This window comes from Musa acuminata, chromosome BXJ1-5, assembly GCF_036884655.1.
Source record: "Musa acuminata AAA Group cultivar baxijiao chromosome BXJ1-5, Cavendish_Baxijiao_AAA, whole genome shotgun sequence".
Classification (NCBI taxonomy): domain Eukaryota; kingdom Viridiplantae; phylum Streptophyta; class Magnoliopsida; order Zingiberales; family Musaceae; genus Musa; species Musa acuminata.
Window position 1 is genome coordinate 9305365 of NC_088331.1, and position 12509 is coordinate 9317873.

A 12509-nucleotide genomic window follows, 5' to 3' on the forward strand; every position below is an offset into this window, starting at 1 on the left:
GTAATGATATAATGATGGGGATATAAACAGGAATAACCTTTGTATAGGAACAAATACTAGAAGACCAAAATACGCAGCGGAATAAAATGGAAACACAATCAAACAGAACACCAAGATATACGTGGAAAACCCCTTCAATGTGAAGGGTAAAAACCACGGGGCAAACTAGAGATAATCCACTATGAGAATAATGAATATACAAATCTCAATCTCTTGCCCAAAACCCAAGCAACAACCACAAGAGAATAACTGGGATACAAGGATCACGTTACTGCCCACAATATCTAAAACCTCCCAAGTAATCACAGCAAGAGTCTACTGTAGATTGGATCTAACCTGAGATGAGAACACTGCTAGATGATTGTGAACAGTCTCTCTGCGTTGTCCTTGTCTTCTTCCCTTTCTTTCTCTTCCTCTTCTGCCTTGTTCTCCTTCTTCTCTTTGGAATCTCGTCGCTACAAAGATCTGCCTCGTTGCTGCCTTTTTATAGCTTTAATCTGCCTCTAAAACGCAGCCACCACACCCCCCTAATCTTAATTAGGGTTAGGTTAAGAGGGGGTGTGAGCTGTGGGCTGATAAAGCCCACATGGGCTGAATATGGGCCATCAGCCCAACAACCTCCCCCTTCAGCCCATAAGGGAGGCTGTCCCATGACTCCTCAATGTGAAGCCATACCGACCAACTGTCGGCATATCTCCTGTCTTTCTTTTGTTAAGGTCTTCGTCAACATGTCTGCTCCGTTGTCATCTGTATGAATTTTCTGAAGCTGCAACTGCTTCTCTTCAAATACATTTCGAATCCCGTGGTATCTGACATCTATATGCTTTGACTTGGAATGAAACATTGGGTTCTTACACAAATGGATGGCACACTGGCTGTCACAATGCATCACATAATTTTCCTGTTTCAACCCCAATTCTTGTAAGAATTCTTTCATCCATAACATTTCTTTGCATACCTCTGTAGCAGCAATATATTCTGCTTCTGTGGTGGAGAGAGCAATACACCTTTGTAACCTGGATTGCCATGACACAGCTCCCCCTGCAAAAGTAAGTACATAACCTGAAGTAGACTTCCTCGTATCTATATCTCTTGCCATATCTGCATCTGTGTAACCTGTTAACGTAGGTGGTCCACCTCCAAAGCTTAAACAAACCTTAGAGCTCCCTCTGAGATATCTAAAAATCCACTTCACTGCTGCCCAGTGCTCTTTGCTTGGATTTGCAAGAAATCTGCTAGTAACACCCACTGCATATGCGATGTCCGGCCTCGTACATACCATTGCATACATTAAACTTCCAACTGCTGAAGCATAAGGAACCTTTTGCATTTTCTCCTTCTCCTCATCACTTGACGGACTCTGTTCTGAGCACAACTTGAAGTGACCTGCAAGAGGAGAACCAACTGGCTTAGCATTGCTCATACTAAATCTTTCCAATACCTTCTCGATGTATTTCTCCTGTGACAACCAAATCTTCTTGTTTTTCCTGTCACGAGAAATCTGCATGCCTAGTATTTGCTTTGCTGGCCCCATGTCCTTCATTGCAAAAGACTCACTCAGTTCCTTCTTCAACCTGTCAATTTTAGACATATCTTTTCCAAGAATAAGTATGTCATCAACATAAAGTAAGAGAATAATAAAATTCTCACCAAACCATTTGATGTACACACAATGATCTGAAGCCGTTCTTTTGTATCCATTTTCTGTCATAAATGAATCAAACTTTCTGTACCACTGTCTTGGAGCTTGCTTTAGCCCATACAAGCTCTTCTTCAACTTGCAGACAAAATTATCTTTACCTTTGACTTTGAAGCCTTCTGGTTGCTCCATATAAATTTCCTCCTCCAAATCACCATGAAGGAAAGCTGTCTTCACATCTAACTGCTCAACCTCCAAGTCCTGGCTAGCAGCAATACCAAGAGCAACACGAATAGAAGACATTTTAACAACAGGAAAAAATATCTCTTCAAAGTCAATACCTTTCTTTTGACCAAAGCCTTTCACAACCAATCTAGCTTTGTACTTTGGTTGAGAACAATATTCTTGAGTCTTCAACCTAAAAACCCACTTGTTCTTCAAGGCCTTCATTCCATTTGGTAGCAGCACCAAATCATAAGTGTGGTTCTTCTGAAGAGCATCCATCTCTTCCTGCATAGCAACTAACCACTTCTCTTTCTGCTCACTCTCAACTGCTTCCTGGTAACTCTCTGGTTCACCTGCATCAGTAAGCATCACATACTCATCTGTAGAGTATCTTCTGGAAGGTTGACGTTGTCTAGAAGATCTTCTCAATTGAGGTTCTGCGGGAACTTGCTCTCCTACTTCTTCTTACTCAACATGTCCTGCAGGTAAATCAATATCAGGCTCTACACTATTTTCCTGCACATCTCCCCCATCACCCTGATATACTGGAGGAATAACTGGGTCACAATCTGCTAATCCTTCTACAGAAGTCTTGGCTGGTGCCTTCTTCTTCAAATCCTCAAAGGTTTGATCCTCAAAGAAGACCACATCTCTACTCCTGAACACCTTCTGCTTTTCTGGATCCCAAAGCCTATAACCAAACTGATCATGTGAGTAACCAAGAAAAATACATTCTTTAGACTTACCATCTAGCTTGGACCTCTCATTATCTGGAACATGTGCAAATGCACGACAACCAAACACTCTCAAATGCCTGTAGGAAACATCTTTCCCTGACCATACATGCTCTGCAACATCACCATCTAGGGCGGTACATGGTGATAAGTTGATCACATCAACTGCAGTCCTCAAAGCCTCATCCCAAAACCTTTTGGGTAGCTTGGCCTGTGAAAGCATACATCTGATCTTTTCCATGATGGTGCGGTTCATCCTCTCTGCAATTGCATTATGCTGAGGTGTACCAGGAACTGTCATCTCATGTTGGATCCCATGCGACCTGCAATAGTCATTAAACAATCCCATATACTCACCACCATTATCTGATCTTATGCATTTCAATTTCCTTTCTGTCTCCCTTTCAACCCTGGCATGAAACTCTTTGAAGACATTAATAACCTGATCTTTGGTCTTCAAAGCATAAGCCCAAACTATCCTAGAAAAATCATCTATAAAAGTGACAAAATAAAGTGCACCACTTATACCAAGAACATCAACAGATCCACCAGGAGTTTTTGTCCTCAAAGGACCACATACATCTATATAAACACGGTCTAAGGCATGCATTTTTCTAGACAAAGCAGCACTAGCAAATGAAACTCTATGTTGTTTACCAGCCAAACAATCAATACAAGGGTTCAGATGTATACATCTGAGATCTGGTAATACCTCTCTCTTGGAAAGAGCTTGCAGCCCCTTCTCGCTCATGTGTCCCAATCGCCTATGCCACAACTCCATACTGAAGTCTTTCTCTATAGCATTTAACTGCTCACCATAAGCTTTAGCCTGCAACCTGTACAAAGTATGACATTTCTTTCCATTAGCTATAACAAGAGAACCCTTACTGAGCTTCCATTGCCCTCTGTGAAATCTGCTTTCATACTCTTCATCATCTAGTCTTCCAACTGAAATTAAATTTAGCCTCAAGTCAACCACATGCCTCACATCCTTAAGTACCAACTTACAGCCAAGGTTGGTCTTTAAATGGATATCACCCATGCCAATGATGTCTGCTGTGCCATAGTTGCCCATCTTGACAACACCAAAGTTTCCAGACCTGTATGTAGCAAAAAACTCCCTCCGTGGTGTAGCATGATAAGAAGCACCTGTGTCAATCACCCACTCAAGATCCTGACACACACAAGAAAAAATATCATCAGAAGGAGACAAAATCAAATAATCACCACCCTGCACTGTAGCTGTAGTATTATCCTTTGACTCTGTAGACTCCACTTCTTTTCCCTTTTTCTTGTTCTTCTTAGGTTGCTTACATTGGTTCTTGTAATGTCCTTTCTCACCACAGTTATAGCAAACAATATCTTTTCTTGATCTTGACTTGCTCCTACCCATACGTGAACTGCTTTTAGACTTTGACATTCCTCTGTTCTTTGAGATAAGTGCCTGTGAATCATTCTGAGATGTTGCCGAACTCTTTCTTCTCAACTCCTCATTCAACAAACTGCTTGTTACTTGACTCATAGTGACAATACCATCTGGCGCAGAATTACTAAGGGAAACCACCAGTGTCTCCCAACTTTCTGGTAATGAACTGAGAAGTAACAATGCCTGCAACTCATCATCAAGAGACATTCTCATAGAGGATAACTGGTTAGTAATACTCTGCATTTCATTCAAATGTTCAGCAATAGAAGCACTCTCTCTATATTTTAGGTTCACAAGTTTTCTGATCAAAAAAGCTTTGTTGCCAGCTGTTTTTCTTTCATAGAGACTTTCCAATTTTTTCCAAAGAGAATATGTAGAAATTTCAGTAGAAACATGGTGAAATACACTATCATCAAGCCATTGTCTAATAAATCCAATTGTTTTTCGATCTAACCTCTTCCACTCATCATCTATCATAGTTGTAGGTTTTGCACTATCCCCTTGCAAAGGTCCATACAAATCTTTGCAATACAAGAGATCTTCCATTCTTGGTTTCCATATTGCTCTTTTTCTTCCTAGGTCTCCTTCTTGAGACTCGTTGAGTATTATTTATATGTATTATTATGCATGTGACTTGGCTGTGCAATAGTGTCATATGAGGAAAGAAGCCAACCTTTACAAGTATTTGTTAATCATGTTGGGGGCGAAGAGAATAAAAAGAAATATAAAAAAGAATATTATAAAGATTAATAATAAAATGACATATCAAAAAGTCAAATGTAAAATTAAATGTAGTTCAGCAAATCCCACTTATATTGATAGAGAAAACTATATTCTTCATAATATATAAGATCAATTATAAAACTCTTGAGTTATCCTCACTTAAGTATAACTCTTCTTGCACACTCTCTGGTATAAACTTTAAAAATTTTCTTTTAATCCTTTTTAATCCACCAAAGAGAGAAATTTTCATAAACACCCAAAGTATCTTGCCTCTACCTCTTCCTAGATCCACCAGAGAGAAATCTTCACGAGCATCTAAAGTGTCTTACCGCTATCTCTCTCTCTCATCAAAATTTTAAAACATAATGTGTATTTATACGAACAAATATAAGTAGGATTCTTTCAACTAATTTAAATATAATTATGATTCTTAAAAATACTTATCAACCCCAATAAATAAAAAAAAATATAATCTTGAAGTTGTGATGAGGCTTTGATTATGTCTATAATAAAGTTCTGATGCCTTGATCATAAAAAATTTTGTACCGAAATTTTGGATGTCTTGATCATAAAAAAATAGCCTCAAGACTTCGATTTCAATCCAACATGATTTGTACCGATGTTTTATTGTTTACGTATGCTTCTCATATCAAAGCTGGCAAACCAATGTGGGGGTATCAGATGGCTCATGCAAAGTCGTTGCCGAACAAAAGTTGGATGACATTTTGCTTTTGGTCCCGTAGAACTTGTTTATTTGACTAGGATGGACGAGATTTGCAATGTCTGGTCCAACTTAAACCTTATTCAGTGGGTTTGATTCTAAGAATATAATATAAATATACCTACAATATAACATAATAATTTGATCATAACGTATGAGTTTGATTGAAATCTTGGCTCGTCTTTACCATCTCATATTTGGATAGGACTGATATAATCCAAAAATAATATTTCTTTTGCTACAATTTTGACACTGTGTATAAAACTTTATTTCCTTCTCACACAACAAATAGTTAATAATCTTCTAGAAAAGTTCGTCCAAGTTGGTAAGGTTGAGTTGAGTTGAATGCGATATATACTGAATGGTTGACTTGACCTGGACAACACATTATACAAGTCAAACACGTTTTCCAAGATGAGATTTGACTGAAAGTATTCTAAGTTGTATTTAATTTCCCAACAAAAGGAAAACATTTGTACTCAAATTGATGTGTTGTTAGTTTTTTTTAGAAAAAAAGGAAAAATTAACTATCAAAGGGGAAACATATAATTCAACATAGAAATCGTCCTTTTGCATGACTTAACTGCCGACATAGCAAAGTTGGTATATGGTTGAGTTGACTTGACCTGAGAGGTATAAGCTTGCGATATATATATATATATATATATATATATATATATATGAGGATATTGATATGGTATTTTCATAATGACCTTTGCAAGTTTTTAATCTTCCAACGAAAGGGAAACATATGTGCTCAATTTGATGAGTTATTATCTTTTTAAGAAAAAATTGGTGATCAAAGGGAAAACAAATAATTCAACATAGCAGTCGTGCTCTGGCACAGCTTATCAACTTAATTGCTGATATAGGAAAATACAAACCCACCAAAATTTCTGTCTAAAATATCTCTCTTCCTCTTTTACGTATCCACTTGATTGGTAATATAGCAACATTTTATGATTTACACAACGAAAAAAAAATACTCTAAAGAAAATCAAGGTGGCAAGAGTGGCATGTCTAACACGGCATGAGATACACTACACATTGATTTCTCCATTTGTTTCTTTTAATTTTAGTGGACACTACGAGACATTACATAACATAGACCCCTCCGTGGACTTGTGACATCACCGTATGATTCGTTTAATAAGAGTAAAATAATAATAATTTTCATGCCAAAGACAAGAAAAAATGTAGGAGAGTAAAAGTCTAAGCGGCATGCATACGACAGGATGTCATGATCATCAGAATGGAATTTCGAGTAAAAGTTGTGGAATTCTAGTGACCGATGCACGCATGCAGTGAGAGAATTGATCAATAGTATTCATATGTATCACCTATGAATACCATATCTCGTTGCTCAACCACCATGTATTCTGCACTTATGGCATCTCAGCTTCACAAAACTTTGCTTTGTGCTACTTTGCTGCTGCTATTGCTTCCCCGTGTTCTTCTTGTCAAAGCTTCACTCGGATCCCAAGGGAGGGCGTTGCTCCACTGGAAAGCCACTCTTCGGAGTCGTCAATCCCTGAGATCTTGGAACCTCAATTCTAGTCCTTGCAATTGGACCGGAGTTATTTGCAATTACCCCGTCTCAGGTAGAGGGCGTTCGGCGATCACCGAGATATCCCTGTCGAGAATGGGATTGGCAGGGCCACTTGATGCTCTTGACTTTTCGACATTGGGATCGCTCCTCTGTCTCAATCTCTCCTACAATCAGCTTGGTGGGGCAATTCCTTCGGCCATCTCCGTTCTCTCCAGGCTCGTATCTCTTGATCTCACCAGCAATCAGTTCACAAGCAAAATCCCAGTTAGGATGGGCTCTATGAAAGAGCTTCGATTCTTGAGTCTTAGCCAGAATCAAATGGTTGGTGCTATACCTCCATCTCTTAGTAACCTCACCGGTCTTGTGTCTTTGCACCTGAAAGATAATAAGCTTGTGGGTGTCATTCATAAGGAGTTAGGGAGGCTCCATGAGTTGATGTATTTGGATATTGGGGTTAATAGGCTATCTGGTTCAATCCCATCTAGTTTAGGAAATTTGACAAAGCTCTATCACTTAGATCTTTACCAAAATCAATTAACTGGTGTCATCCCTCGAGGATTTGAAAATCTAGTTAATCTCGTTTACCTATCAATCGCCGATAATAATCTAAGAGGTGGGGTTATCTCTTCTTTTGGAAACCTAACCAAGCTGCAATTTTTTTGGCTACAGAGAAATAAACTCTCAGGTCCTATCCCTTTTGAGATTGGAAACTTAGTTGAGGTTACCGATCTTAACTTCTCAGAAAACCTATTAACCAATTCAATTCCTTGTTCTATACGAAACATGACTAAATTAAAGAGACTTGACCTTTGGGATAATCAATTATCTGGTTTTATTCCTCTTGAGATTGGAAATCTAATTGAAGTTACTAATCTCTCACTCTCAAAAAATTTTTTAACTGGTCCCATCCCTTCATCTATAGGAAACATGACCAAATTAAAGATTCTTTACCTTTCGGATAATCATTTGTCTAATTTTATTCCTCTTGAGATTGGAAATCTAATTGAAGTTACTAATCTCGTACTCTCAACAAATCTTTTGACAGGTCTCATCCCTTCCTCTATCGGAAACATGAACAAATTAATTGTTCTTTACCTTTTTGATAATCAATTATCTGATTTTATTCCTCGTCAGATTGGGAATCTAACTGAAGTTACTGATATGGCACTCTTCGAAAATCTACTGTCAGGTCCCATCCCTTCCTCTGTAGGAAATATGACCAAACTCATCAGACTAGGTGTATTCAATAATCAGTTGTCAGGACCTTTGACTACGGAGATCAACAACATTCCGGGACTGACATCCCTAGCGCTGTCAAATAATAGCTTCTCCGGCTATTTACCCCCAAACATATGCAAAGGTGGAGTCCTACGATATCTCATTCTTAGCATGAACAAATTTCAAGGTCCCATTCCCACGTCCTTGAAAAATTGTACGACACTAAAAAGGGTCCGTCTTGAACACAACCGGCTGACCGGAGATGTATCTCAATGTCTTGGAGTATATCCCCATCTTTCTTATATGGATTTGAGCTTCAATCAACTCTCCGGTACACTCTCACCAGACTGGGCAAGATGGCACAATCTGACGCTCTTCAGAATCTCAAATAACAACATCACCGGAGTCATACCCACCGAGTTTGGGCAGTTGACGAAACTGCAAGGGCTGGACCTCTCGGGCAACTACCTACAAGGAGAGATACCAAAAAGCTTCGGCAGCTTAACCCTTCTCTACAATCTGAGCTTGGGCAACAACCAACTCGTCGGCCAGGTGCCTCCGGAGTTTAGAATGCTGTCCAATCTTGAACTGCTTGATCTCTCATCCAACAACTTGGCAGGAAGAATCCCAGATCAATTAGGCGACTGCACGAAACTCCGATCGCTAAAGCTTAACAACAACAACTTCAGTGGAACCATTCCATTGGCCATTGGTAATCTGGTGGTCCTTCAAGACACCTTTGACGTCAGCCAGAACTCACTAATAGGGGAGATTCCATCCCAACTCAGCAAATTGGTGATGCTGCAAAGCCTGAATCTATCGCATAATTCCCTGTCGGGTTATCTTCCAACTTCGCTAAAGTATATGGCGAGCTTGTCTACCGTAGATGTATCCTACAATGAACTGGACGGCCCTGTTCCTGATAGCCCAGCTTTCCGAAGAGCCCCAGCGGAGTGCTTTGCCCATAACAATGATCTGTGTGGAGTTGTTCAAGGATTGCCTCCATGTATTTCACTCGGTACTCCAACAACAGACGACCGAAGCAAGCGCCACAAAATTGTTATAATAGTAGCCATCATTGCTTCTGTGGTCTTCTTCCTTCTCTTGTTTATATTCATTGGAGCATTCCGCAAGAGAGAAAAAGATACAGTACCTGTTGATAATAATCACATCAAAGAAGGTGCATTCTGTATATTGAATTTTGTTGGAAGAGATGTATACAAGGGCATCATCGAAGCCACCGAAGATTTCGATGCCAAATACTGTATCGGAAGCGGTGCATACGGCAGTGTCTACAGGGCAGAGTTAGCAAGTGGGGAACTGCTAGCGGTGAAGAAGATTCACCTACCAGACACTGAAGGTACATGCGACGAGCAACCCTTTCAAACTGAGATACAAACTCTTACTCAAATTCGACATCGCAATATCATCAAGCTTTACGGGTTCTGCTCCTCTCCTCGAGACAAATTTCTGGTGTTCGAGTACATGGAGAGAGGAAGTCTGGGATCTGTCCTCCGAAGCGAGACGGCAGCTGAATTGGACTGGATGAAGAGGGTGAGCATCGTGAAGGATATCGCCTGTGCTTTATCCTACATGCATCATGACTGCACACCGCCCATCGTTCATCGGGATATCACAAGCAACAACGTTCTACTTGATTCAGAATTCAAGGCTTGTGTTTCCGACTTTGGAATTGCTCGACTACTGAATCCGGATTCGTCAAATTGGACCATGCTTGCAGGCACAAGGGGTTACTTAGCACCAGGTAAGTTTCTCTCTCTCTCTCTCTCTCAGCTCTCGTAGTTTGTGCAAATTAAGAATACCTGCAATTGAGAACATCTTCAAATTATATCTTGGAGGAGATCTCTATGGATTGGCGGTTTGATCATTGGCTCTTGCTGTCTGCAGAGCTTGCATATGCAATGAGAGTGACCACCCAATGCGACGTGTACAGTTTCGGAGTGGTGACGCTGGAGTTACTGATGGGAGAGTATGGAGAAGTGCTCATTTCCATTCTGTCGTCTTCACCGATCAACGATAGCTTTGTGAAAGACGTATTGGACCGACGCCTACCTTTTCCTGAGGGTCAAGTTGCGGATGAAGTAGTTGCAGTTTTGAGCTTGGCTCTTCGTAGCGTGGACAACAGCCCTGAATCACGCCCGACAATGAAACAGGTCTCCGAGAAGTTATGCGTGGTCAGAACACCCCCACCAAGCCTCCGTTCTATTGATGCATTGAAGGTTTCCGACTTGATGAGTGTGGAGATATGATCTATATGCACTCCTCTGTGCCCCGATACCAGAGAGCTTGAGAGACTGTTCAAGCTTAGTGCGGGTTCGATTGGACAGGAACAACCTCACCGGAGACCTCTTCGATCACTTTGGAGTCTATCCTAATATGAGATATATTGACTTGAGCTACAACAGGTTATCTGGAATGCTTTCACCGGAATGGGGAAGTTGTTCAAACTTGACGAGCTTAAGAATATCCAACAACAGATTAAATGGAACAATTCCATTTGGGCAATCATATGAGCGAAAAAGGTTTGAGTATATTGAGCAAAAGGGGTCTACTTTACGGACAAAGTGTTGGGCCACTGGATTTTTGTGAACACTGCGTTTTTGAAAAGCAGAAAAGAGTCGGCTTCAATTCTCCGGCAGTTCACAAAACGAAAGGTACTCTTGACTATATTTATTCAGACCTTTGGGGTCCAACTCATATTCAGTCTAAGGGTGGTGCCAGGTATATGTTAACTTTCATTGATGATTATTTTAGAAAAGTTTGGGTTTATTTTTTTAAGCATAAAAATGATGTTTTTCTAACATTTAAACAATGGAAGACTTCGATTGAGAAGCAAACAGGTAAACAGATTAAGCGGCTTCGAATAGATAATGGCATGGAGTTTTGTGAAGGTGACTTTAATGAATTTTACAAAAATAAAGAAATCATTCGGCATCGCATTGTTAGGATGATGCCTCAGCAAAATGGTGTGGCCGAACGTATGAACAGAACACTCTTGAAAAGAGCAAGGTGTATAATCTCAAATGTAGGGTTGACAAAGGACTTTTGGACAGAGGCGATTAATATGGCCTGTTACGTTGTCATTCGCGCTCCGTCTGTAGCACTTAACTTTAAAACTCCGGAGGAAGTTTGGTCAGGTACTCCTTCTGATTACTCTGATTTAAAAATTTTTGGGTGTACAACATACATGCATATAAATGAAGAAAAATTAGAGTCTCGAGCTAAAAAATACATTTTCCTTGGGTATGCTTCCGGAGTGAAAGGATACATATTATGGTGTTTTGATCCCAAATCCCCAAAATTTGTAATCAGTAGAGATGTTACTTTTGATGAATTATCTATGTTATCTTCTAAAGAGGAATCTACTAGTTGTACAAATAATAGTGCGCAGAAGTAGGTGGAGCTTGAGATTGGTAGGTCTGATTCTTTTCAGTCGAACTCTTCTACTCAAAGAATGCTAGTAGATGGTCCCGAGTCTACTGATGAAGTTGATCCAGAGGAAGAGCAATATTCCATAGTCAAGGATAGACCACGGAGAGATATTTGACCACCACAAAGATATGCAAATTTGGTTGCATATGCTTTGTCTGTTGCAGAAGAAACAAGTGAAGTTGGTGAGCCTACTTCTTACTCAGATGCAGTTTCTTGTGATAATTCCGCTAAGTGGTTGATCGCGATGAATGAAGAAATTGAATCTCTCCATCAGAATAGAACTTGGGATCTTGTGGAGCCGCTTTCGGGTAAGAAAATTGTTGGATGCAAATGGGATACCATTGCTGAGGGAAAAGTCCTTGTTCAGAAAATTCATACGAAGGATAATCCAACTGATATGCTTACGAAGCCTCTTCCAGTTTACAAGTTCAAGCAGTGCTTGGACTTGGTTGGTGTTCATTGTTGGTGATTGCCCGTTGGGGCTTTTATGAAGAAAGTGGAGCAAGTTTTGTTGGGACATGCCAAGGTGGAGATTTGTTAGTTTGGCAAGTCCCATAGTCCCACATCGGGAAAACCAAGCTTGTTATCTCCTATTGGAACTATAAATAAGGGCCTAGGCTTTAAAGTCAAAAACACCACAAGTGGCACCACAAGAAAAACCTAAGTGTTTGCTTTGGGTTTAAGTCTATACTCAGTTCAATAGTTTGGGCTTATAGTTAAGGTTTTTCTTATTTAGTATTTTCGAGTATTTTATGGTTTAGGAACATCTGCATTTGTAATAGTCTCTTTTATAGTAGTGATTTGCTCCTCATTCGTTCGTG

General features: G+C 39.9%; 1 protein-coding gene across 1 annotated transcript; it reads left to right on the forward strand.

Moving 5' to 3' along the window:
- Positions 1-6856: 6856 nt before the first annotated feature.
- LOC135673676 (probable leucine-rich repeat receptor-like protein kinase At1g35710) lies at positions 6857-11171 on the forward strand. Its single transcript, XM_065182822.1, has 2 exons — positions 6857-10000; positions 10144-11171. Exons 1-2 carry the CDS (start codon positions 7111-7113, stop codon positions 10503-10505), a joined length of 3252 nt encoding a protein of 1083 aa, XP_065038894.1. The 5' UTR covers positions 6857-7110; the 3' UTR covers positions 10506-11171.
- Positions 11172-12509: the final 1338 nt, after the last annotated feature.